General features: G+C 34.8%; 3 protein-coding genes across 6 annotated transcripts in view; all 3 read right to left on the bottom strand.

The window, feature by feature from the left end:
* Positions 1–266: 266 nt before the first annotated feature.
* On the bottom strand, positions 267–9,156 carry LOC134273768 (uncharacterized). 4 transcript variants are annotated; one of them, XM_062755988.1, is made up of 4 exons: positions 9,042–9,156; positions 8,728–8,910; positions 1,174–2,605; positions 267–853 (listed from the first exon to the last, which is right to left on the bottom strand). In XM_062755988.1, exons 1-4 carry the CDS (start codon positions 9,090–9,092, stop codon positions 390–392), a joined length of 2,130 nt encoding a protein of 709 aa, XP_062611972.1. In that variant the 5' UTR covers positions 9,093–9,156; the 3' UTR covers positions 267–389. The 4 variants fall into 4 exon arrangements, with proteins under 4 accessions (XP_062611972.1, XP_062611978.1, XP_062611980.1 ...); XM_062755994.1 differs by lacking the exons at positions 8,728–8,910; positions 9,042–9,156 and adding an exon at positions 7,094–7,190; XM_062755996.1 differs by lacking the exons at positions 8,728–8,910; positions 9,042–9,156 and adding an exon at positions 5,437–5,777.
* A 7,607-nt stretch (positions 9,157–16,763) lies between these two features.
* On the bottom strand, positions 16,764–20,916 carry LOC134273820 (cerebellar degeneration-related protein 2-like). The gene is made up of 4 exons (XM_062756032.1): positions 20,726–20,916; positions 19,397–19,509; positions 18,740–18,888; positions 16,764–18,578 (listed from the first exon to the last, which is right to left on the bottom strand). The coding sequence occupies exons 1-4, from the start codon at positions 20,778–20,780 to the stop codon at positions 17,561–17,563; spliced, it is 1,335 nt and encodes a 444-aa protein (XP_062612016.1). The 5' UTR covers positions 20,781–20,916; the 3' UTR covers positions 16,764–17,560.
* A 1,594-nt stretch (positions 20,917–22,510) lies between these two features.
* LOC134273861 (voltage-dependent anion-selective channel protein 2-like) overlaps positions 22,511–25,328 on the bottom strand; it is a 6,297-nt gene continuing 3,479 nt past the window's right edge. Inside the window, exons 7-9 of the mRNA XM_062756086.1 lie at positions 23,660–23,807; positions 23,459–23,516; positions 22,511–23,354 (exon numbers count right to left, since the gene is read on the bottom strand). Of these exons, the coding sequence (XP_062612070.1) occupies positions 23,263–23,354; positions 23,459–23,516; positions 23,660–23,807 (298 nt within the window). The 3' untranslated portion in view covers positions 22,511–23,262. The remainder of the gene's footprint in view (positions 23,355–23,458; positions 23,517–23,659; positions 23,808–25,328) is intronic.

The following is a 25,328-nucleotide window of genomic DNA, read 5'->3' as shown; positions in this document are numbered from 1 at the left end:
TTTTATTGCAGTCAAATATTTACATTTCTGCATTTCCAAATAGAATTTGTCTTTTTTTCTGAAAAAAGGAAAGTATTTAAATACCTTGTCCTGCTTCCTAAATCATAACAATATTCAGCACATAATCAAAGAAGATGGCACTTTTTATATTGATTCAATGGCCCATTGATGTGTTTACCATAATTTTAATAGTAGAAAGTTCTACCATTTTACTCCTTGTTTCAATCAGAGTTCCTTATAGAATAAAAAAGAAATAAAACTTCCAGAGTGGATTTAATCATGTAACAGTAATAAAGAATATGTAACTTAACTGCCTAAATAATGCACATAAAACATTTTATCCTGTCATGTTTGAAACACAACATTCGTTTTCTTTCAAAGAAAAAATATCATGTCTTTTGTTTCTGTGCATTTTTGTTTTGAGCAAGTAGAGATTTCCTTCTATTTTTATGAGCCTTTCGCAGTTGATCGTATCTTTCAAGTTCTTTGTAAAAGGGAACTAACTCTGGAGCGACACTAGGTGGCACATATATCTCTTGCTCTTCTTCGTCTATCAGTTTGGGCGGATTCAAAACTTTGTCAATTTCCGTCAGAATATCGTGTCGTCTGATTTTTTTGAGAGCCTCAAGTAGGTCATCAAGTTTAGCACGTGTGTGATGACGTCGCCATCTCGTCAGGGCCTCCATTGCTCTCCCTTGTTTTGGCCCCCTCGCGCTTTCCACGTTCACAGACGCGATGTCCTTTTCTATCGTTTCAGAACCTCGTTTTGGATAGAATGGCAACGTCCTGTACAGAAGCATCCAGTCCTGATCTATTTCACGGCATACCACTCCAATGGCTTTGGTCATTTTATCTAAAATATAACAGAAATAATATTCATTAAAGATACTCAGGCGAGCCAAGGAATCCTTCGCCATAAACCTAGGCATCTGACATAGAGACTTTTGTGAATATAGAATATACTTAATATATAGGCCTAATTACTAGTAATTTTTCACGTTACCAGTCTCTATATGTACATGGTCGATTGTCAAATATTTCCGATAGAAAAGTTGACCTCATAGTTCCTGTGAGGTAGAGTTTTGAATCTAAATATTCGAACCCCCCCAGTGCATTTTGAGAGAACCAATGGCAATTACATGTATTCTGTTTTGCTATGATATGTATATTTACCGTCTAGTGATCCCAGATGTTGTGACTGCTTTGGTCCCATGGGAAGACAGAAATATATCTTTTCGGCTGCGTCCGTGCTTGTCTTGAAGCGATGAATTCGTCTCGCCACTTCAAGGGCATTTTCTAGTTCCGAAAATTCGTTCTCTCTTTGTTGACGTTCAACCTTTGCTTGCTTGAGCTCCAGTTTAAACTGCTTCACTTCTTTTTCAATCTTCCTGTATGCATGTCTTTTATCAGCCATCCACTCCAGTTTGTGCTCCGCTGCTGTTAGCTGACGCTTCACAAGAGGCATCCGATCTCGAACGTAACGAATTTCTTCCGTTAGCATGTCGTACGTTTCGTTATAGTCATCTGGGCTAAAGTCCGCTTTGTTTTTCGCAAGTTCGTCGCGTCGAAACTCCTTAAAGTCACATTCTTGTTGCAACTCACTTTGCAGATTAAAAAGGTAGTCCTTTTCAACCCGCAAAGCCTCTTCCTTTTCTTTCCATCCTTCGATTTCCGCCTTCGCGGCATCAAGTTCGATTTCAGCATGATTGAGTTTGTATGTAACAGAATGAAAACGTGTCTTGGCGTCACGCATGCACCGAATCTTATCCTCCTTATTTCGTTCCATGTCATCAATATCATTGCGTAAAAAGATGGGATAGTTTTCGTCTGCTTGCAGCCATGTCGTCATAATGGCCATGGCAGCACGAATGTTTGTACACGCGTCTGCAAAAAGGAAAAGAAATGGAACCTGTTCACATTCGTTTTTCTTACAAAATGTGATAACCGGTGTGGTGAACATCGTGTAATGAATGATTCTTTCATGGAAATCTTTCTGTAGCTTTTTAACATTTTCTAGATTATTCCTTATTGTACTTTTCCAAGTGTTAATCTGTTGTTGGTAGTGAGCTGCTGTCTCCAAGTATTCGTCTTTTTCTGGGTCATAAAAACTCACACAATATTTCTCTATCGTAGACAATAATTTGAGACAGTAGTCCGATATTTCCGTGAACTTTTCAGGCACATATTGCTTGATCTTTGTGTATACATCCTTCAGTAACGTAATGTTGTTCGGATCCCCTTTATATTTTTTGGGATCTAACCCTGCTTTAATGGCATCCTCTATTACTTTTCCAGAAGAAAAATCGAAAATGGTCAACATCCGCATCACAACTTTAATTGGACCGACAAATCGGTTGACCTCGTCTTGAATACTGTTTCCCACTCCATAGTATGCTCTTTCCAGACGGGAGAGCTTCTTTGCGACCTGTTTCAGTTCTGCTGCGATGATGTTTCGGAGATCCTTCAGACTACGTGGGGGATTGGCTTCCAGCAGTTGTAGGCCCAGCGCCTGACGTTTGTGATGTTTTGGCATTTCGTCAATCGGCAGAAGAAACGCTGGTTTCGTCACCAACGTGGGCATCCGACATTCCAAGACAGGTCGCGTCTGTAAATGAAACAGAGGCTGTGTTATTGAAACAGAGGCTGTTTATTTAAAACTAGATCAACATCATTTCTCAGAGGCACAGTAGATTGGAGGTGTATCCAACAATCGCCTGGATGTCTAATGATATTATGAAGGTATTGAAAGCTTACCATGACAGTTCAATCATTTTTTCAAAGCATATCTTTTGTCCCTCAGAACACAATCAAAGGATTAGATGTTAATGTGAATTGCAGTATAATCCTCCGCGAATATTTACAACAATGTGCGAGGTCTTAAATATTTATTCAGCGGTTTATAATGCAGAGGGTTAAGTGAATGAAGATATTTGTTTAGAGTAGACTTCGTGTGATATTGTGGTTTAGTTTGTAAGGACAAGGTTTTCTCTTGAAGCCTTCGTCACTTTGGTGGTTTTAAAAAGACGCCCATTTCTAGAATTGCTTAGTGACCTTTCTATACTGTGATTCGGCAGTTTCAATGTATTTTGTTTTCCCTCTTTGAGTAGATGAAAGACTCGATGAAAGAAACTGTTTATAAATATAGAGTAGCAGGAATGTCTAGGAAAATAAACTCCCTTCTGCTTTTAATTGGATTTATACAGTGTATTACTAATAATACCTGGTGTGCTGACTTAAGATAAAAAAAAAATTAAGAAATGTCAGGATATATGTACAGTACTGTGTAAAATATTTTTGTGCACTATCCAACCATCCTTTAGAAAAGATGAAAACTCGATGATAAATAATTAAAATTAGGCTTAACATAAAATTTAGAATGCAGAATCTTTTTTATGCCGCCGTAATCAAAGATTCGGGATATATAGTTTTTGACTCGTCTGTCTGTCTGTTTATCTGTTTGGTTATCCGCAGAAACTTAAACCTTGTCTATAACTTTTGAGTGGTAGGCTATGACTTTCATATTTCACAAGTGTATTCCTTGTGACAGGACCTTTCCTTTGGTATCACCCGATTTGATCTCTTGACCTTGACCTTGGAGTTTGACCCACTTTCACTACAAACTTTCGTAAACTTGAACCATAGCTATAACTTTCGTATAGATTGTGCTAGGGCTTTCATATACTTTCATACGTATTCAATGTAAAAAGACATTTCATTGGGTAAAAAATATTTGACCTTTTGACCTTGACCACTGAGTTTGGCCCACTTTAAAAAAAACTATAACATTGGCCGTAACTTTTGAACCGTTAGTACTAGGCTTTCATATTTCACAGGTGTATTCCTTGTGAGAAGACCTACCATTAAGTATCAAAAATTTTGATCTTTTGACCTTGACCTCGGAGTTTAACTTGCATTTGAGAAATTTCACCCCTCGCCATGAGCTACCATATGGAGGCATCAGTGTTTCACATACACTTCTTGTTTTTTAGAGAAAAACATCTTTTTATTTGTTATACATATTTATGATCTTTATTCGACTGCTTTAAAGTGGATCACCATCAAATATTTCCCCCTTGAAAAATGTTTTAAAAACTAATTAGACCTATATCAAACGAATCTTTAATATTGATATTTATATGATATTATGCTATGCAAAAATGCTGAATATTTTTCACAGCAAAACTGAATTTTGTTCCGAATGAACTAAACGTCGAAACATTTTGTTTCATTACATAGATACGTACATGTATTATATCTTTTTGTCTTGGGACTCCTAGATACTAATTAAAGATTGGTTTTTCAGCAAGAATATTCTAAATTGTTGTTTCTATTTAAAATACCGAGGGAAAACATTTTAGATTTCAAATTTTTACCAGTATAATTTGATAACTTAATTTAATCTATACAAAACTACTGTCAAATCAATCGAAAGTCTGTGGAATGAAATTCTTAAATGTTCATTGTTTGGCCGTTATTAACCTACTGTATTCGAATGTCTCTTTACAACCAATGTCATTCACCTTATGAAAAGTCAGGGCGAAAATTAGAAGGCAGTTCAGTGTACTTATAAAGGATTTCTGTATAGAACGTAATAAATAGATTTTATATAATTGTATTTTCTATGCAGTACGTTTGAGTGCTAATGTCTGGTAGCCTGGCCCGACGCCATGGTAGAAATCTACATTCTATTGCAGTGGTTACAGATTTAGAGATTTAAATGTAAGAGGCGACGTCGCGCTTCCGCAATCGCTAGAAATCAGCTTCTCAATGCAGTACCAGTAAATGAAAAGTGTAAATTTAAATTCCAATGAATGTTTATCGGAGAAGTGGATTTGAATAGCCCATGGAAGCGTCCTTAGTGATGCTTTCCATAGCTTTCATTGTCATTGCTGGCAGATAGTCGGAATGTCAACTGTATAGGGAATTATTCTGTAGAGCATTTTATTTGCTTTTTGATATAACCAATCCACAGGAATATCGACATTGTTTTCCTTGTTTAAATATGATGGCAGACTTCCCCACTTATCACTGTTTATCAATGTTAAATCGAATACAAACTGCCGATCTCAACTGCCAATATTTGCCACAGGAAACCAGAGTAAAGGAATTTTCCGTTTCTAATGGCGGAGCGTTGATAGTAACGACTAATTAATTAAACGAATAAATTATATAGACTTGAAATTTGCTAATCCATTTAGGGCCTAACTCACCTTCAAGTTTAATGGAATATTTCGTACATTTTATGAAATCAATGATTGGTGTACAAATTTATCCCCTCTTCTTTTATGTAATTTACGAAACTGATGAAATGAGGCGCTCTATAAAAATTTCTGCAGATAGTAAGTAAATTGTATTATTTTATCAATAAATATGTGTAAAAGGACAAAATTATTTGTTTTCTCTCGTCTAAATATTGCAAGATAAAGGTAGGCTTACCTTCATATCCATCTCGCTGCACAAGTCGACTGAACAGAAAGTTATTTAAATTCCACTATCTATTTCATTTGCTTTTTTTGTAGGCATAAAGTACATCTCACAAATAAATTTAAAAAACAGGTCGGTCTTGCCAGTTCATGATTGAACTGACGTAAAAGAAGGAGGTTTCTTTGAGTAGTTTGGGCCCCTACACCCGAGGTTATCGCAATCACGTCCGTTTGCGGAAAGTCAACATTGGTACAAGAGATTGCGATAGAGCCCCGCAATCAATACGGTTACCAACAACTTCACAGCTCTCGACGATCAATTCTGTGGAATTGTTTTGCTGATGTTAGTTTTTAGTTACAGCACATGCATGAATGCGATGAGACATCTCGCAATGACAACACACAACCTCTTAGTCTTAATGGTGCAATCGGGATTATCGCCAGGAAAAATAATACCTGGGAATATCGCTCACATTTTCAATTATCATTCGCAATAGTAAAGCAAGAGAATGAAAAAAAGAATAATCAATATGATGGCGATTTTTTTCAAAATAAATATCCAAATACTGTTATTGTTATGAGCCGATGTATATAATGTGAATTAGAAATTACAACCACTTCCCAATTTTTAAAAATATACTTTTTAACCCAGTTGAAACGTTTAATGTTTATCTAGACAGTAGACCATGAGTAAGTTGGTTAGGGATGAACTGTTATATTTAAAAATAATAATAAAAACTGTGATTGGGAAGTCATTCGTTTAAATGTACTTTAAATTTGATTATTCATCATTTTATTTCATAAAATTTGACACTGCCTGGTCGATATTTTCGCTACCCAAATCACTTATGTGCTCTTTAAAGCAAATCCATTTGTCATTTTAATTCATAAAATATTCAAGGTTCATAGATACAGAAAATAATAATTAATAAAGGAGACAAAATTTCAGGTGATTAGGTGAAATTTAAATCGATTTTAAGGTCAAATTTATCTCAAGTTATTATGCTGCTTATCAATGTTTAATATGTATTAAAAACCGAATGATTTCATATTTATTTTCATTAGTCTTACATTTACGTAGCATATACAAATACATGTATATTGAGTTTAAAGTTGAACCACTCTAAACTTATCTGTAATTATTAAGATTATTGAGTTTAAGGACAGATGATATAACTTTTTTTATTTAAAATCTTTGGAAATGAAAACTCGCCATGTTCTTTTAAGGTAAAAATGAATAAGAATTTTAAACATTTTCTTGATATTTTACAAAAGTTAATATTCGCATGCTTTACAAGCAAAATAGGTCGAATTTCTTTCAGTCCAGTCACTCCAGGCAGCTATTTTTTTAGGGGGTATTATCTGTCCTTAATATGATTTATGTTTAAATTTTTGATAAAGCCTGTGCATGAAACGGAAGAGTAGAAGTTATGTGACCCAAATTGTTTTTAAATTTTTCATTGGATTTTCCTACCACTTTTCAATCAAACTAAGCAATCGACGACTAGAAACTCTTAACAATAAAATTTTATCACCTATTCTAAGTAAAACTTTGGATACCCTCTAGAGAAAAAAACAATTCTTTAGTTTTTTAGTTTTTAGCAATAAATTAAAAATATGCTTAATCCGCAGAATAAAATGAAAAAAATTGCATGTTTACAAATAAATACCTCTGCCGCCCTCCCTGGTCGCATCGCTTCGTATCAATAAACAAACAAGTTCACAAAGTTGGAAATAAACATTTCGAAAAATTAACGTAGATTTGATTGCCCAAAGAATTTTCCAATGATTCAAAAGTGAAAGTGCAAAAAAAGAAGATCAATTTAAAAACTAGTGATTTTATTGTTCGCTTTTCCTTCATTTCATGCATGGTTCCCTTTTTTACCTCGTGTTTTTACCCGTCGATTGCTTCAATTACTTTTATTATTGTGTAGATCCAATCCTGTGCTTTTGATGGAATTATATTTACCTCTTCAAAGAATTCCAGATACCTTTTACTTATAAATGTATAAAGTTTTGCGATTTGCTAAAGATTAATAAATAAAATTTATTCCAGTGGAAACCCTACGGGTATTTTGTTGTTTATATGTGCGAATTAATGAGGTTGGTAAGAACATTTATTTAATCAATCTACACCTTTGAAGCCTTAATAAAATGAGTTAATGTGATGAATTCTACCTTTAATGGCCTGTAATGCATATACCTTATTCGTATCGATTGTCGAATGGGTAAGAAAATACTTTAACGATTCAAAACCAAAGGTCATTCAAATGGAATTATTTTTACTCGCTTTATAAGTGGTGCCTTTAATTATATTATAAAACTTGTTTCGATAACAGATCTTTGTTAAATGGGATGCTCATAATTTATAAAATATCAATTCATGTATTATGTTGTAGTTGTCGGATAGTCTTGTAGTTTCTCGTCATTTTTCATAAACAATTCACCAGACCCCCGGATCATGAAACATTAAGCTTAAGTCAAACTTTTGCAAGTTTGAATGTATCTATGTTTTAGTTGTCGAAAAGAAGGGGTCATCCTTTCTCGCCACAGTTTCATGAAATAGCTATCTTCGACAGAATGGATTGGCCGTGGTCTGCGAGGATGAGGGGAGATGGAACATTTTCTTACTTTTCAGTATAATATTTTTTCTTCAGATGTTGGAAATTGCCTGTGTCGTATACAGCAACACAAGGTGTGTGCATGGAATGGGTGGGAACAACATCCAAATCAAAATTTGACCCTTTCATAATTTTTTTAAAAGAGTATCTATATAAAATTATCAACAGGAGTTGAAAAGAAATTTACTATTCCAGGCACGTAGTATCCGGGGGGGGCAGGGGGGATGGAACATTTTTTCCCTAACATTACCTTTACTATAGAAAATGTCTATTGAAAAGATGTTGGAAATTGCCTTTTTACCACAGTATATACAAAGCAACACAATATAGGTGTGTGAAAGGAAGTTCGGAAAAAAGTGGGCCACAACATCCCCCCCCCCCCCCCCCCCCCCCCCCCCCCACGAAATAGGATTTTGGATTTGAAGTTTCAATTTTCCTTTCATAATTTTTTTAAAAGTCAACTTTTTTGATAAAGAAAATTTTTTTTTTCTCAGGAGTTGGCCCCCCCACTTTCAAAAACGATGCTACGTGCCTGTATTCAAACAAATTAAATATACAACTGTACCAAAGGTTAACATTGTGACTTTTAAATTGGAGATAACATTTTACGTAGTAATTAATCAATTGTAGAACTGTGTTGTATCTCCCTTTTGTCATTCCCTTAACTTAAAAAAAATCCTTACCCCTTTCCCGTCGGTATTTTTTATTTTTCGTTTTTTCTTCGTTTTTTGTGTTGTACCTCCCTCGTCCATACTGAGATACCCCGTATCTTCATGCCGAGGTTTCTTGTTATAAGTCTCGTCCAAACTCGCGTATCCTCGATCATCTCCGTCGGTGTCATAATAAGTTTCCGTGTCTGTTTCCAACTGGAACCAAAGACATGATTGTATTTCAACGATAATAGATATATTTTATTTTTCTGGATGGGAAGAACGTATGTAATTAAGTAAGATTCCAAGATTGAGAGAGAGAGAGAGAGAGAGAGAGAGAGAATTACCTGAGGGCGCAGTATCTCCTTGAAAGCATTTTCCACTATTTCATTGTCCATCTTGCGTTTGACTGATATTAACCTTGCATATTACGTTGTTTTATTAGTTCCAAATTCAAAAATAGACTTAATATCTTTAATCCGATAATCTGTTCGTGAGGTCAATGCATACACCCTTGTGAAAATAAGTTACTTACATTTGTGCATATAAGGAGTTTAACTTTACTACGTGTAACGTACCAAAGGATTGTTGCAAAGTTTACGTTAGCTTCCTTTCCCACACCCCCACCCCTAACTTGAGAGTGAATCATCTACAGAATAATTGCATAAATTTGATCCGCGCCGCTATCAATCATGTTTTATGTCCAGTCATAGACATAAAACGAAACCCTTCGCTTTATGTCTATGGTCCAGTGCATGGTAAGATGTACATAACAAGGGCATCGTATGATCAATACATATTTGGCAAATAATCTAAAATATTCTATGCCTCTTATAATGCCCGCGTAATCTAAGATTCGGTGATGTGTAGATTTTGCCCTGTTCGTCTGTCTGTCTGTTATTAGCCTGTTTGTAGTCAAAACGTTAACCTTTTCCGTAACTTTTGATTGAGTAGATAGAACGGCTTCTAAAAATATTTCACATGGATTCCTTGTGACAAGACTTTTCTTTGAGTATGAATATATTTGACCTCTTGACCTTAGAGTTTAACCCACTTTTTCAAAAAATTACATGGGATTAACTTTGTACAATCAGTGCTAAGGCTTTCATACTTCACTTGAGTGTATTGTAACAAATCAATATGTTTTATCTTATGACCTTGACTTTATAACATGATTCACTTTTAGAAAACTTTAATTTTGACCCTTACTTTTGAATAAGTACTACTGTACTCTCATATTTTATTTGTGAAACACTGATGCCACTGTATGACAGCCCGAAAGGTCCCATTCCTCGATGTAGTCAAAAATATCGGTACCAAAGGAGAGGTCTTGTCATAAGAAATAAATAAACGTTGATCAAACCTCAAGGTTAGCAGGTCAATAACTTGGTATTCAAAAAAGTTGGAATGTGAAATATTTATATAAATTACAAAGGACCTAGCTCCACTTGTCCTAAAGTTAAGGCCAAGGTTAAAAGTGGGTAAAATTTTGGAAAAGTATGTCAAACTCCAAGGTCAAGGTGAAAGGGTCATATATATTCGGTACGTACCTAAAGAAAGATATTGTCACAAGGAATGCACATATAAAGCTATAGCACTTACAACCGTTCAAAAGTTACAAGGCAAGGTTAAATATTTGCGGACAGATTAACTAACAAACAGACAGACGGAAAGCGCAAAATCTATATTGTGCCCATGAATCTTCGATTGCGGAGGCATAAAATCGATCACCATCGAATGTATGTCTGACGTGATTGGAGTTAAGTACATGTTAACTTTCCCTGCTCATACACCTATAAAACTAAAAAGATGGACCAGTGGCAGTACATTTATTGAAAGTTGAAAGATATGCTCCAATTTTAAAGCATTTTACAAATGAATAATGCCAAATAAGATTCTTTTGACACAAGTAAGAGAGGGATAGGAATGGGGGTGTCAAATAACGCCTTCGAGTTTTCACATGGGAAAGGTCTCATAAATTGATACTTCAGTTGTTTTAAGATCCTCTTCACACTTTAATAAATATCAAAATTAGGCTGGTTGTTTACCGTCGAAATATAATACGAACCTACCATAAATAGAACCTTATCTTCAAGGTTTCGAGGACATTTACATGTATTTCAAGGTTCATACAAATATTTTATGTATTTTATATACTCAGTTTTCTATGGACGAACAGTATGTTGACTTTGTTTTATAGTTTTTGCATTACAAGTACATGTAGACATTTGAAAGGAACGGTCAAGAGAAGAGTTTTTTGAGGGATACTAAACATCATCATCCATCTTTCATGTTGTATATTTTGAATTTACCGGGTGGCAATAAATACAAATTTTACAAATTGTCAAGTTGTCAGTTTTGTATTTACCTCCACTCGGTAAATTTAAAATTGACAACATTACACATTAATGAAATAACATTGACTTGCACCGACATGGAAAAATTATTGTCGAAAAGGGGTACAGGGTTTGAAACCTCAAAGATATGAGATTACAGGGTTTCTTTCACCTGTGAATAATTTTTGAAAGGATTAAAAGGCTGTGGAGAAAGATCCCAGTAAAAACATAGTGATGGGCCACAAAGTAAATCAAATTTCAAGTGTATATCATTTGAAAGAAATTCAAATAAGATCACATGACTGAATCAGCAAGATGGTAGAACATCGTTGACCTCCGATGTTAGTGTGAGAGGTGCGAGCCATCTGAGGAGCTCCAAGTGTTCCGTTTTGCATCATGTACATTGTGACTGGACAATAATACTATGGGGCGCCGTTTTGGTATTTACTGCCAAAAAGTGATATCACCTATTCGAATAGGTGATATCACTTATTCGTATAGGTGATATCACCTATTCCAATTGGTGATATCACCTTTTCATTTTCAATAGGTGATATCACCTATTCGAAAAGGTGATATCACTTATTCGAAAAGGTGATATCACTTATTCAAAATTTGAAATGAAATAGGTGATATCACCTATTCGAATAAGTGATATCACCTATTCGTGCTGAATAGGTGATATCACCTATTCGAATAAGTGATATCACCTATTCGAATAGGTGATATCACCTATTCAATTTGAATTGGTGATATCACCAATTCGAAAAGGTGATATCACCTATTCGAATTTCTTACAACATTAAATAATGAATGCTCCCTATAATATACAGATGTCCACTGGAACCAAGAAAATTCGGACTACCCAGTTTTCATGCGTTTTTTCAATTTTTCTTTACGTTTACTTGATAGATAAGTGAAATAAATTAATTTGTGAGCAAAACAAACTACCATTTCTATAAGGGTTTATTAAAATTTTAAATGCAAAAGTGTAAGGGCCTGAAGTGTCTCCTAGAATGATGAGTTATAAAACGAAAGTGAAAGTAAATAAGATTTAGGGACCTAGGGAGCTATTGTTATTTCATAAATAATTTGAATAGGTGATATCACCTATTTATGCTGAATAGGTGATATCACCTATTCGAATAAGTGATATCACCTATTCGAATAGGTGATATCACCAATTCAATTTGAATAGGTGATATCACTTATTCGAATAGGTGATATCACCTATTCAGCATGAATAGGTGATATCACTTATTCGAATAGGTGATATCACCTATTCGAATAAGTGATATCACCTTTTCGAATAGGTGATATCACCAATTCAAATCAAATAGGTGATATCACTTATTCGAATAGGTGATATCACCTATTCGAATAGGTGATATCACCTATTCAAAATCTGAATAGGTGATATCACCTATTCAAATAGGTGATATCACCAACTGAATAGGTGATATCACCTATTCGAATAGGTGATATCACTTTTTGGCAGTAAATACCAAAACGGCGCCCCATATAATACGCCCTTTCTGTTTAGCATCATGCACAACGTTTTTGGACAATATTCCATCCTTTCTGTTTAGCATCATGCACAACGTGATTGGAAAATATTGCGTCCTTTCTGATTATTATCAAACACTGCCTGATTTGGACAACACATATCATTTCTTTTTCCATCATATTCAACGCGATTGGACAATATTCTGTCCTTTCTGTTTAGCATTATGTACAATGTGATTGGACAATATTCCGTCCTTTCCGTTTAGTACATGTACTATGTACAACGTGATTGGACAACATTCTGTCCTTTCTGTATATTCCGTCCTTTCTGTTTAGCATCATGTAAAACGTGATTGGACAATATTGCGTCCTTTCGGTTTAGCATTATGTACAACGTGGTTGGTTAAAGCTGACATGAACTCTTAAAAAGGCATCATTTTTCATCTTTGTACGGCTTACTACATTCCTGTACGCCTTTGTCCGCCATATTTCTTCGAATCCGCCATATTTACTTGAAAATTTTTGGCCACCTGTACCTGTTATATAAAGCCTGATGCATTTGTTTCACTTGAGTGATTTTCTAGCTTGGCTGTCGACATGTACACATCTCCGATAGCATAGTTGTCATAAATCCATAAACTGACCAAATACATGTTTTAAAAGTTAACAAAAACTAGAACTATACTGAGAAGTAAATTATTTTTGAATGCATTTGCTGCAATTTAGAAAAAATAACACGGAAAACAGCAAAAGCCGTTTGGATATGCACGCATGCAGGTCGAGAATACGCATCGAACGCAATGATAAAGATATTTACCTGAATACTGCTATCGTTACAAGGATGTGCACATGTCGAAAGAAATATCCTATTTTACTTTTATTGAAATATGCATCTCAGAATTCATGTAATCCATTGCTAACTGAACAGTAAAAAATTGTCACCACATAGCACTTGGACACACGTGGTCCACGACGATAGTCTATTTGGTCAGGGGAAATTTCAAAGGTGGAAAGCTTACTGGTATTTTGGTTGACTGAAAAAGTGCAATTTTTTTTTTCAAAAATAAATATTACTCTTGTCTGTATATGTAAATGTAAACAAAATTTTTAGACATGGCTTAATTACATTAAATTTATTTTATAGCATCCTTTGACGAGATTCTCCCGTTAAAGGGGGGGGGGGGGTTTAAAAGAAATGCATAACGCTCTCTGAAAAAGATCGGATCTTTTTACGATCAAATATTTTCATTATAAATAATGTGTATTGGCTTTATCTATTAATTTTTTTTTAATTAAAGACCTTATATAACTTGATTTAAACTTATTTTCATAATTTTATACACAATAAACGAGTTTGATTCTATGGTACATGAATAATCAAAATAGAATTCATTGGCGGATACAGAGGTGGAGTGGGGTTCAGAGATTTTCGCGGATTTGCTTTCCTCCGCGTACCTTCAATCATTTTTCAATCAACTATTTGAATCTCTTCACCATTTTACAACAGTATACAAAAATCACAAAATATATAGGTGATTTTATACATAACAGTAGATCTATAAAGCATGCGTGAATAAGAAACGAAACCAAAAAATTGTACGTTGCTATAAATGTGAAGTATGGTAATTTAGGCGGGGCATATTTTATTTTTTTTTCTTTATAAACGAGAACAATTTTCTCAGGAAACAGTGTTTATTGTTATTCATAATGTGTTTAAAATTAATCACATTCTGAAATTTTATGCTTTTTTTCTGTTAAGCATAGCATTCTTTCTGAAAGTAACGAGCTGCACTTTAGTATGTAATGAAACTCACCTCTGAGTTCTTTTAAATTACAATGGGGACAAATTCTATCTTGTCTTGGTAACCCTATCTAAGGGCTTCGACCACCCACAAGTAACATGCAAGGAAGATTCCAGCGATCTTTTTCACCATTTTTGGAGGTCCCCCATCAATATAAATTGAAGTGGCTGTGTTGTGATTCTATGCATGAGTGCCATGCCCCCCCCCCCTCCCCTGGGATTTGCAAGGTTATTAAATTTATTTACTAAAGCAAGAAAAAAAGTTACGTAGGAACCCCCTCGGAAAACGCAGACTCCCTGGTAAACGCCAATTTGTGTTAAATTGGTATGAAAAGGCTAAGGTTTGAAGCATTAGAAGTCATCGGCTACCCCCCCCCCCCCCCCCCCCCAAATAGGTTTTGAAGTTTGGGCGAGTTTACGGGTTTTTTTTTTTTGCATGTCAGGAAATATCTGGGTTGGATATAAATTATTAATAGTCGAAACATATAGGAAGGGAAAGCAAACTACCGATGAGAGTTCCACATTCTACCAAAAATTAGCTTTTTTATACCTCTTGTCTAAATAATTTTTATTCAGATTCCTTACCTGAGAAGGTACATGTATTTGAGAAAGTTCCCAATGTTCCGATTCCTATGATGTAGACTTTTTTCCTTTCAATTTCGGCGTTTAGGTTTATTTTCTTGTCAAAAGTAAAATTATTATTTCAATTTTTGACCAAGTTTCGACATCCCCGCCTGACAAAAAAAAATCTTTGATCTGTCCCAAGGTCTAATAAATGGTACAGCACAAAATACATATGATTTTATATCTATTATTGCGCTTACAGATGGTTACAGGAGGAGAGAGAGCGAGAGAGTTCAATGAATAAAAGAGTAATCAAATATTATCTGTATTCCACCAGGTTTCAAGTTCCCTTACCAAGGTTTTTAAAAGTATCTCCCAAATATTGCAACAGAAATTATTTTTATTTAAAAAAAAAACTAGACTGTCAGACAGGGATACTGAAATCTCGAAAGACTTCCTGTAATAATTATAAAACAGCCACATTCCGCAAAAATGTTCATACTTTGTGGTCGGAGTGAGACAATAAAAAATCTTCAAAAATGGAATTGGCAGAAATGTCTGTCTTCCAAGAATATTTAGGTAACGGCCATGTCAATTATTTCTGCCCCCCGCCCTTAAAATACAAATGCCTCAATATCAGTCTAAAAGGGGGATGTTTTTTTCCGCGTGTGTGTTAAAGAACGTACAGATGCACACATAAACTTTTGTATTCTGGTTAATGTTTTTAAGTCTTGAACTAAATATTTACCGTATATCAAGTTACTTGGTTTAGATTTGAGCTAAAATAATCAGTTGTAATTGACAAATGAATTTTGCGATGCAAAACAACTGCAGACTATATAAAGAATGTTTATTAGAACTAGATAGACATTTTTCAGTTATACCTTATGAAGCCGTTATAATTATACTTTAGACCCCCCCCCCATTTCAGCCGCGCAAATTCCACTCTTTTCCACTTGTGATATTTTCCCTGACCAAAATCTGATCAGCACGGACTAAGTGTATCGACGCGCTAGACTGTACGGAGTAGATACAGTGTGTTTATTGAGTTTTTATGGAGTTTATTTCTTTTTTGTGATGCATATTTCAATAAATGGAATTCAGGGTGTATTTCACTTGACTTGTGCACATCTTCGAACCGATGCAGTGACTTTATTACCAGGTATGGGTACGTTTACAGCGTTCGACGCGTTTTCTCGACATGCATCAAAGTCTGCATAAAACCTGTAATCAAAGACGCTGATTATTTTGTTCCATTCAAATGATAATAATTTCAAAGTGTGCTTACGGGTTTTAGTGCTTTTTATTCATGTTTATTCTGCATAAATTGGCGCAGTGTAAAAATGCGTACTCGTGCAACTAAATCTTTCTTTCAAACTTGCATTTTCTTTCTTTTTTTAATTACATTTGATTCAAATCTATAATTATTCAGAAATATGATTATTATGTTGTGTGGTTTTGAAATGTCTTGATCAACCCATGTGTTTTCAAATGTTTTACCATCGGAGATGTGCACAAGTCGATAGCCAAGCCAAAAAATCATTCAAGTGTAACGAGGGCATTCGGGTATATATCGTTACAATAAGACAAGGTATCTGGAAGAAATATGGCGGAATACGGCTATAGTTGGTATGAAACAAGTCGTACATAGATGAAAAAGTTGCGTTTTTAAGAATTCATGTCAGCTTTAATATTTGTCCTTTCTGATTAGCATCATGCACTATTCGATTGGACAATATTCCGTCCTTTTTGTAAAGCATCATGTACAACTTTATTGGACAAAATTCCGTCCCTTCTGTTTTACGGTCATTAACAAGTCATTATGAATTCGACATTGCCACAACTGCAACACTCACACTTGGTACATGTACCAACATCAGCTTTATTGTATCTAGGTACAAAACAACATGCATTGATTGCACTCGACAAGATATAATACATTTAATTCTCAACAATGTGAATACTAAAAGGTACACTACAATATCATTTGTAGAGTATGTATCTCAACAAAAAGGTAGTAAAAAAATAACAAACAAAAAAAGTATGCAAATAACAGTATACGTTTTGTTAAATTAGTACACATACAAACAACACACACATCCTTAACAAAAATTAATGCTGAAGTGAACGTGTGTATTTACATTTAATAAATTAAATATTTTCTAGATGAAAACATGGCAGTCATAAAATGTAAAACTCGCTACATTTAATAAACAGCAACTTCTAAACGCCGTGGGAACTTTATTTAGACGACTACGGAGTCTATAAATTGACAATCTAATATATACATTATCACAATTTACACACGTGTATTTTTACCCGAAATTTTGGTGAAATGAAAGAAAAATTAATTCAACTTCATCCCTCAAAACATTTAAATATACGTTTGGAAATCATCTAGTATATGGTATTATAACTGTATTTACACACCCATCAACAATGCATGTTAATTTGTTTTCATCTATGGATTACCTCATATCAACTTTGTTTCTATAAATGATTTAAATTTTATTGAATGTAAATGTATCCGTGTTTCTTGATAAAGAACTTGTTCGATTAAACTAACGAATGTAGATTATGTTTTGAATTTTTGATCCATCTAAAATACTGATTGACGAAATATGACTAGATTATGTAACAAAAAACAGTAAAAAAAAAATCATGCGAGCGGTTTAGGCTCAGCGGAATGCGGACTTGTAGCAGGGGGTTGTTCCGAGGACTCGTCAATTCTCGTCTGCTTCAGCGTAGCGAAGATATCCCGGAAAAGAGATTTATAATGAGGAAGATTAGGTTCTTCTTCAGCAGACGACGCCGTGTCGCACGTGGTTGTCGTCTTCTGCATCTTCAGAAGAGTCTGGACCTCCTTGTGGGACACCGCTAATTGTTTGTGAAGAGCTTCATCAAAAGTCTCGCTCTCGTGGAAACTACCAGGCCGTCTGCCTTTATTCTGTACAAGATCTTCGTATTTCTTGAACAAGTTTTTGTACTGTGTTTCCAGTTCGTCTAGAATAGAGACGCTACTGGCCTCAAGGTCCTCTACCGGAGAAACTTCCTGAATATCAGGGACAATTTTGTTCAGCGACTCTGTACTCCCATACACACTTCCACCGCTTTCCAATCGAACCAGTTTTCCCGCGCCAACTTGCGGTTCGTCTGGTTCTATTTCCTTTTCAATAGCACTTTTCAACTCTACTAGGTCATTAGAACACTTTTTGCAGTATTTACCGAGATTCAGCTTTTGCCGTTGTATTTCAAACTTCAGATAGCTGTTTTCTTTCACGTCCTCTTCTAAACACCTCACTTTCTTTTCTAAACCTGAATTTTCCTCCCATAACAATGAAACTTCAGTTTCCAGATCTTCTTTTTTCCTTTTGTCTATTAATGCCTGTGCTTTAAGCTGTTTGACTGCTTCCTGGAGATTTTTGATTTCCTGTTCGTAAGGATTTAGAGGTAGTTTCTTGAACTGATTGTTGTAAGTCCAGTGGCAATCCTCATTGAGGATATCTTTTAGATACGGATTTCGTTCTTTTTCGCGTAGACTTGCCAAACTCACGGCCCGTCGATTGTCCTGCTTTTGTTGTTTCTGCTTTAAACGTTTTTCTTCTGCTTTCATTTCTTCGACCTTTTTTTCTAAATCGTCACATTTCTCTTCTAACTGCAGAACGGTTTTCATCAATCTGACCGAAAAGAATACGCTTAATTTAGTAAAAAAGCAAATATTCACATCTACTTATAAAGGATTATTTTTTAAAATCGATATCAGTATCATCTATGGGTATGTGCATTTCAACATACATGTACAAATACAGTTTAATAATATTGTTATAAGGAATTATACTTCTCTATTCTCTGTTTGTCGGTCTTTCCGTCTATAAGTAGTCTCTGGTTCGTCTTTTCCAGTTCTTGTGACGTTCTGTCCAGCTCCTCATAAATCCGCATACGGGACTCACTGCTATCCCTGACCGTCTCCAACTGACGTGTGATATACTATCGAAAAAAGTTATATGTCTTTCAGAAAAATTCCGGGAAGGGGGGGGTTAAATACCAGGTATCCTATGTTGAAAATGAAATACCATGTACATGTATATAAGAGAAATTTTGTGATAAAATTTTCTCAGTTTTATAATTATATAAATATAACTTGCAAAGAGGTTTTAGCCAAGTTGTAAGTGTTAAACATATCATATATGTATAGCTTCTTTAATTCATTATCTTACGGTGAAGATAACATTTATCAAGTTCCAAATTGGTATAGCAACATAATTATACCATATTTTCAGGAGTGGTCAGCCAAATTCTCCATTTTCGAAGAAACTCGGTAATGGACACTACATGTGTATGTCCTTAATGGGTCAGTATAGCGTAAACAATCTGTTTATATTTGTCTGTTTATAATTATAGATAACACAAATAATCTTACGCCATGTATTCATTATACCATTCTGTACACAAAGTCTTAGTAAGGATCCTATTTCGGTTCGATAGAACATATTACCTCAATTTCCATGTTTTGTTCATTGTTGATCTGTTGGAGCTGGATAACCTGAGCTTCTAGTTCACGATTTCTCTCCAACAAGGCCTTCCCTAACTCTGCTGCCAGCTGTAGGTCTGGGGAAAAAACATTCTTCTTACTGGTCATAATATTATTACATATATAATCCCCCATTATAGGTAATGAAACATTAAAATATATGCAATGATAGTGAGCGCAGGTATGGGAGTTTTTTTTAGAAGGGGTCTAGCTAGTAAAAAAAATCCAAACCAGAAATTGTTTGACAAGTAAATAAGAAACTCCTTTCCCAAACGTGCGTGAAAAAATATTTCGTGGGGAAGGGGGGCTGCTTTCCTTTACTTCTTAGGCTTCAATAGGCATGTCTTTTCCTGCTAACTTGAGTGGAATCACGTTTTCTAGGGATCCATATAGTCATTTTACTTTACTACATCACATGAATAACATTTAATAACCCCACAAATTCCAGAGAGGGGTCCAGATTTCCATCCCTCTAGATCCACGCATGGATAGTTTCCTACCATCTAATTTTTTGTAATGTAAATTACATGTGCATTACTTTTTTTGTGCAAGAACCACAAAAGAAAGCAAGAATTAAAGTTCTCAAATACTTTTGCAACGCTCTAGGTTTTATCGGGAAAATCAAACACTGTGGCTGAAAATAATACTTGACCCAAAATATGGCTGTAGTGGAATCGATGAGTTTTAATAGAAGGAATTTATATGCTGTGTAAATAATAGTCTGGAATGTTGATTCATAGATTTTGTTTATGATTCTTTAAAAATCTTTCTTTTCAATGCAGATTTAATATTTTTATCGTTGTCTATTTCTACAGTCTGAGTATGGGATTTGTATTTGTATACATTATCCTGAAACAAGGGCTATCATTCTATGTTTTATCAAGATGTTCATAATTTTTGGCTACTGTTTTCATACATCTGTTAATTCACCGCAGATGATTTGGCCATGACCGGAACCACGAATTAATGGATTTCTTTTACTAAAATTTGCATTCTTCGATACTGATGGAGGGAGCATGATTCATCGTTTATATTGATTTTTACCAGTTATTCATACATTGACTGGTCCTATATCCTGCATAACTGCTGAGACAGAATTTGATCAATAGCAGAAAATTCACAAATGGCCTAGCTATTCATAACTTTACTACCCGTATCAGCATTTAGTCATGTAAGATAGTATCATATGCCCTAAATACCAGATAACATATACACGTGCCATAATCTGTAAATATTTATATCAGATATATTTTTGATGTGACCAAGGCCCACACCCTTAGATCCCCCACCTACCGTTCTGGTACCAGTCCTCGTCTTGTTGGTCGTCCTGCATCTCCGAATCGTCCATCCTGTCTCAGTTGTCGTGTGTTTACAGTTAGCAGCTACACAGACTTGCCCCCTTCGTAAGGCCCCATTCTACTATGCGTGTTATGCACAATCCTACTACACCACATTATACGTGGCGAAACATCAATCTGACATGAGCGTTATGTCACATGACTCGTCACGTGACTACGAGGAAGAATCTCGGAAAATGTTAATAAGAACACTGCAAAATAATATTTTATTACGTTTACATAAACTCGTTTACAGTAATAATGGGTATGATGCATAAGAATTTCAAACATTAGAAAAATTTTAAAAGAAGATGTCGAAAAGTTCAAATATAAAATATACTCACAATTTCATTCATTTCCATCTTTGAAATTATGTTCGAATGAAGCAGAAGAAGCGCTGATTCAAATTATATGAAGCAATTTAGTTTTTAGTAAATTGCTTAAATTAAAAAGATTCACCTGTGCAAAGCGCACTTTTTTATGCAGTGATACATGCATGTACTCTTGTATTACATGTATGATCATTGACACTGAGAACAATATTATTATGTAACTTGGTCATTTATGTAACTGTTTATTAAAAAAAAATTATATTGTAAAAAAAAAATGTTTAAATTGTACATTTATGTATGTTGAATAACTTGTAAAATATCTTGTATCCTGTATCTTGTACTTTGAAAATGTTTATTTACATAACTTTTGAAAAATGTATATTTGCATTGACCGTTTTAAGGAAACCACTTTTAAAATTATAAATTCACTTTTTATTTTGAGTATCTTAGTATTTTTAGCAGTTTAGCGCTGTATTATTACACTGTTTATAAACCGACCATAAATAAGTTTATTTTATAAACAGACCATATTCTTCTTTCATTTTACATTAAGCCTCTTAAAAGATCTTTTAGTTTTTCTGTTATTCTTTTCTTTTTTTTGGGGGGGGGGGGGCTTTTTTCAGGAAATTCGGTGGTCTTCCTTTAAAAAAAGCAAATTGAAGGGTTTCAGAAAAAAAATCAAACCTACAAAAAACCATGACAAGCCAAAAAAAAAAAAAAACCCTAAAGAGGCCTCCATATTGTCCAAACACGAAAATTATGATCAAAATTCTTTCCATACCATAAACGCTTCCACCTTTTTTTTTTTTTTAAATCTAACCTGCAACGTGTCTGTTGAATGGAGGGGGAGGGCTAAACCTACGCACCGATGTTCAGTGCCGTCTACCTTTGCAAAAAAAGTGTGTGTGTTTGGTTGGATGGGGAGTGCGGGGGGTTCTGATGTCTATGCATAAAATTCCACATCCTCATAATGCCAGGACCCCTGGCATTGCGAGGATGAATAATAAAGAGTTGGTCGATTGTTTCCAGTAAAACGTGTAAGATACTTCAACAAACTATTTTTCATCATTAATTAAAAATGTTAACTTACATTGGGCGGCTGAATACAAGTCCGAATTCTCCATATCACCCACCGCCACTTGTTTAACATTGGTGCTTTCTCACATTTATTCCGATATACCATTTCTTTGATGATAGCAGCAATATTATTTTGACTACGCAAAAATATTTTGTAAATTCTGCAATTAAGGCTGCATTAACGTTCTAACACGAAGAATGTTTAATTTAATTTTTTTTTGGCACTAAGTGATTTGTTAGGTTAATAAGGATATTTCTGCTTTATATAAAAGGAACATAATTATTATGACTGGAGTGGAATGAGGTTCTTTTCTATCAAAAATAAGAAACTGTAAATTTGGTAAGCTTTAATTAATGAGTGGCGTACATGAAAAGGTAAATTGGATAAATCTATTGCTACTTCTGTTGAATATTTGTACAGCATTTCAGTGATGCTTATGCAAAGCAAAATAAATACACCTTTACTGTAATATTTACAATCTTAACATATAATTGCACAAAACACACAACATTTTACATTTTCTGTATTAAGAACCCAGATCTTAATATGAGGGAACAAACAATGCCTTTACAATTTAAATTGTATTTTATTTAGCAAGTCGAGATATTCAGATTTAAAAGAAATAAAAATTATTTCAAAATTTAAGCAATAGTATATGAGTAATATATCTTAATCATGATATTGGAAAATGTATTCAACATGATAAAGTTAAATATCATTCTTAAATATCTGAAACAAATCTGATTCTCCCATCCAAATTCACAGCAAGGCAAACAAAACAAAATCTGAATGCAAACCCCCTTCCAAAGCTCCACATCTTATCTTTTAAGGAAAATTAAAAAGAAACTTACAAAAACAAAACAAAAACATTTTATGACATCAGATCAATTTTACTTTTCAGTTTTTTACTATTTCCATACAAATGACAAAGAGAAGCTTAACCATTAAAATATCTCTGAAGACGGCTTTTGAACATGATGAATGAATAATAGAAATAATCCTCTGAGATCTGATGAAGTCCACTCTCACTGCTGAATGTCTGGGTTACATTTTACAAGTCAACAAAGTCAATCAAGTCACAACTTAAGCCTCAAAATCTAGTCCAAGTCCCAGCTGGTGTCCTCCGGCATTGAAGTTCTTACCATCCACCAGGGCAGACAATGTAAGCTTCACTCCTGAAAGTAGATATGGATTTTGAAATACATGGATTTTTATGAGAATTTGGTCATACACTTGTGTTTTACATTCAATATTAACTGAAATTTTAAACAAAACATACCATCTCTAAGTTTTGTTGTGTATCCTAAACCAACTCTGCTGTTGCTGTCAACTTTGGCCTATTTAACAAAGTAGAAAAAATCAGATTTAATAGAAATGAGACGCAGAATACTTACAAAATCTACATATTACGCATTTAATTACCCAGATCTTTAAAGCATAAAGAATGCATTAGAAATATACGTTATTTTGCACCACTTACAGACACGGATGAGTCTCCATCAATCTTGTACTTGGTGCCGAGCTCTAGGGAGGTGCTCTTGGCTGAGGACCAGGAGAGTTTCACGCCTCCCTCCAGATCCTTCCTGATCTTGTGGTAGATAGACCCACAGTATTCAGCTCCATCATTCCTATAATAGCAATGTCAAGCAAACATTAACAAGAGGCCCAGGGCCACATCGCTCACCTGAGCAAAAAAAGCATAAATCAGTTTATTATTGAAAAGTTTAAACCCAATATAGTGCTCCTAAAAAATCCTTAAATGGGAGAGGGTATGATTTGAACAAACATGAATTTACACTAACTAAGGATGCTTGCATATTTCTTTCATTACATGTGGCTTTATTGCCCTTTACATTTGAACTTACATTGTGGCCCCGCCCTACCCCCCAGGGGTCATGACTTGAACAAAATTGAATCTACACTACCTGAGAATGCTTCCATGTGAATAGGACTAATCATGGCTTTGCTATTTTGGAAAAGAAGATTTTTAAAAGATTTTTTCTACATGTTTCTATGTAAAACTTGGATTCCATGTTGTGGCCCCGCCCTACCCCCACGGGTCAAGATTTAAACAAGCTTGAATGTCCACTACCTGAGGATGCTTCCATAAAAATATGATCATTCACCTTTCAGGGATTTATCAAGGCTGTTTTTACTACCGGTAAACGGTACCTTTCCCCTCTTGAAAAAGGTGCAAAAATTCCCCTTTATCAGATAGAAAATTCTCCGATTAAACGGAGAATATTTAAAACATCGTTCTGAAATTTTCCGTTTTTGTCCGATTGAAGTTTTACAGCTAATTTACCATCCTAGTCATTCAAACGCTTTTAAAAGAGAGAATATATTCAAGCTTTTATTTGATATTGATCGGTAAACTGTGCCAAGTCCATGATGGAGTCGAAAGATACGCGTGCGATGGCAGAGTTTAAAAGAAAAGTGTAGATGAGTAAGATGGAGCTTATATCACTATGAATCGGAAGAATGGAGTAACAACAAAAACAATGTTAGTAGTGAAACATGAAAAACAGAATTGATTTGTGATAGATATTTAGAGAAAAAATTAAATAAAGTCCTGACCTGGTTAATTTTTTTTTGTGTGTGTTATTTAGTATTTTGCCTAAAAAGTGAAGTTTTTGTGGCCTTTGTAAAGGTCTACAAATGACTCTCAGAAGCTCTAAGAATGCAGGATTTTGCTCCATTTATTTAAAAATTTTCCGGGGGGGGGGGGGGGGGGGGGGCATGCCCCCGGACCCCCCTAGACTACTCGCGCCTCCGGCGCTCAGATCGAGCCTGCGGCTCTCATTTTTCCCCTTTACATATAAAACGGTAGTAAAACAAAATAGCTAGATAAATCCCTGCCTTTGCTATTCCAGAGAAGAAGATTTTTAAAGAATTTTCCTATATATTTCTATGTGAAACTTTGATAGGCCATTGTGGCCCTGCCCTACCCCCGGGGGTCATGATTTGAACAAAACTGAATCTACACTACCTTAGAATGCTTCCCTATAAGTTTCAACTTTCCTGGCACAGTGGTTCTTGAGAAGGAAATTTTTTAAGAATTTTCTACATGTATATATTTCTATGTAAAACTTTGATCGTCCATTGTGGCCCATCCCTACCCCAGGGGGTCATGATTTGAAAAAACCTGA

This window comes from Saccostrea cucullata, unplaced genomic scaffold (genome assembly GCF_032062105.1).
Source record: "Saccostrea cucullata isolate Sc308-1 unplaced genomic scaffold, CSIRO_AGI_Scuc_v1 ctg31, whole genome shotgun sequence".
In the NCBI taxonomy this organism is placed as follows: Eukaryota; Metazoa; Mollusca; class Bivalvia; order Ostreida; family Ostreidae; genus Saccostrea; species Saccostrea cuccullata.
This window is presented reverse-complemented; position numbering and strand designations above follow the sequence as displayed.

Coding starts and splice junctions, on each gene's coding strand:
- LOC134273768 (XM_062755988.1), bottom strand. CDS start 9,092: ATGGACAATGAAATAGTGGAAAATGCTTTCAAGGAGATACTGCGCCCT. Junction 8,911..9,041: donor AGGAGATACTGCGCCCTCAG/GTAATTCTCTCT, acceptor CTTTGGTTCCAG/TTGGAAACAGACACGGAAAC. Junction 2,606..8,727: donor AAAATACCGACGGGAAAGGG/GTAAGGATTTTT, acceptor TTTCATTTACAG/ACGCGACCTGTCTTGGAATG.
- LOC134273820 (XM_062756032.1), bottom strand. CDS start 20,780: ATGGACGATTCGGAGATGCAGGACGACCAACAAGACGAGGACTGGTAC. Junction 19,510..20,725: donor CGAGGACTGGTACCAGAACG/GTAGGTGGGGGA, acceptor TTTTTTCCCCAG/ACCTACAGCTGGCAGCAGAG. Junction 18,889..19,396: donor AACAAAACATGGAAATTGAG/GTAATATGTTCT, acceptor TTTTTTCGATAG/TATATCACACGTCAGTTGGA.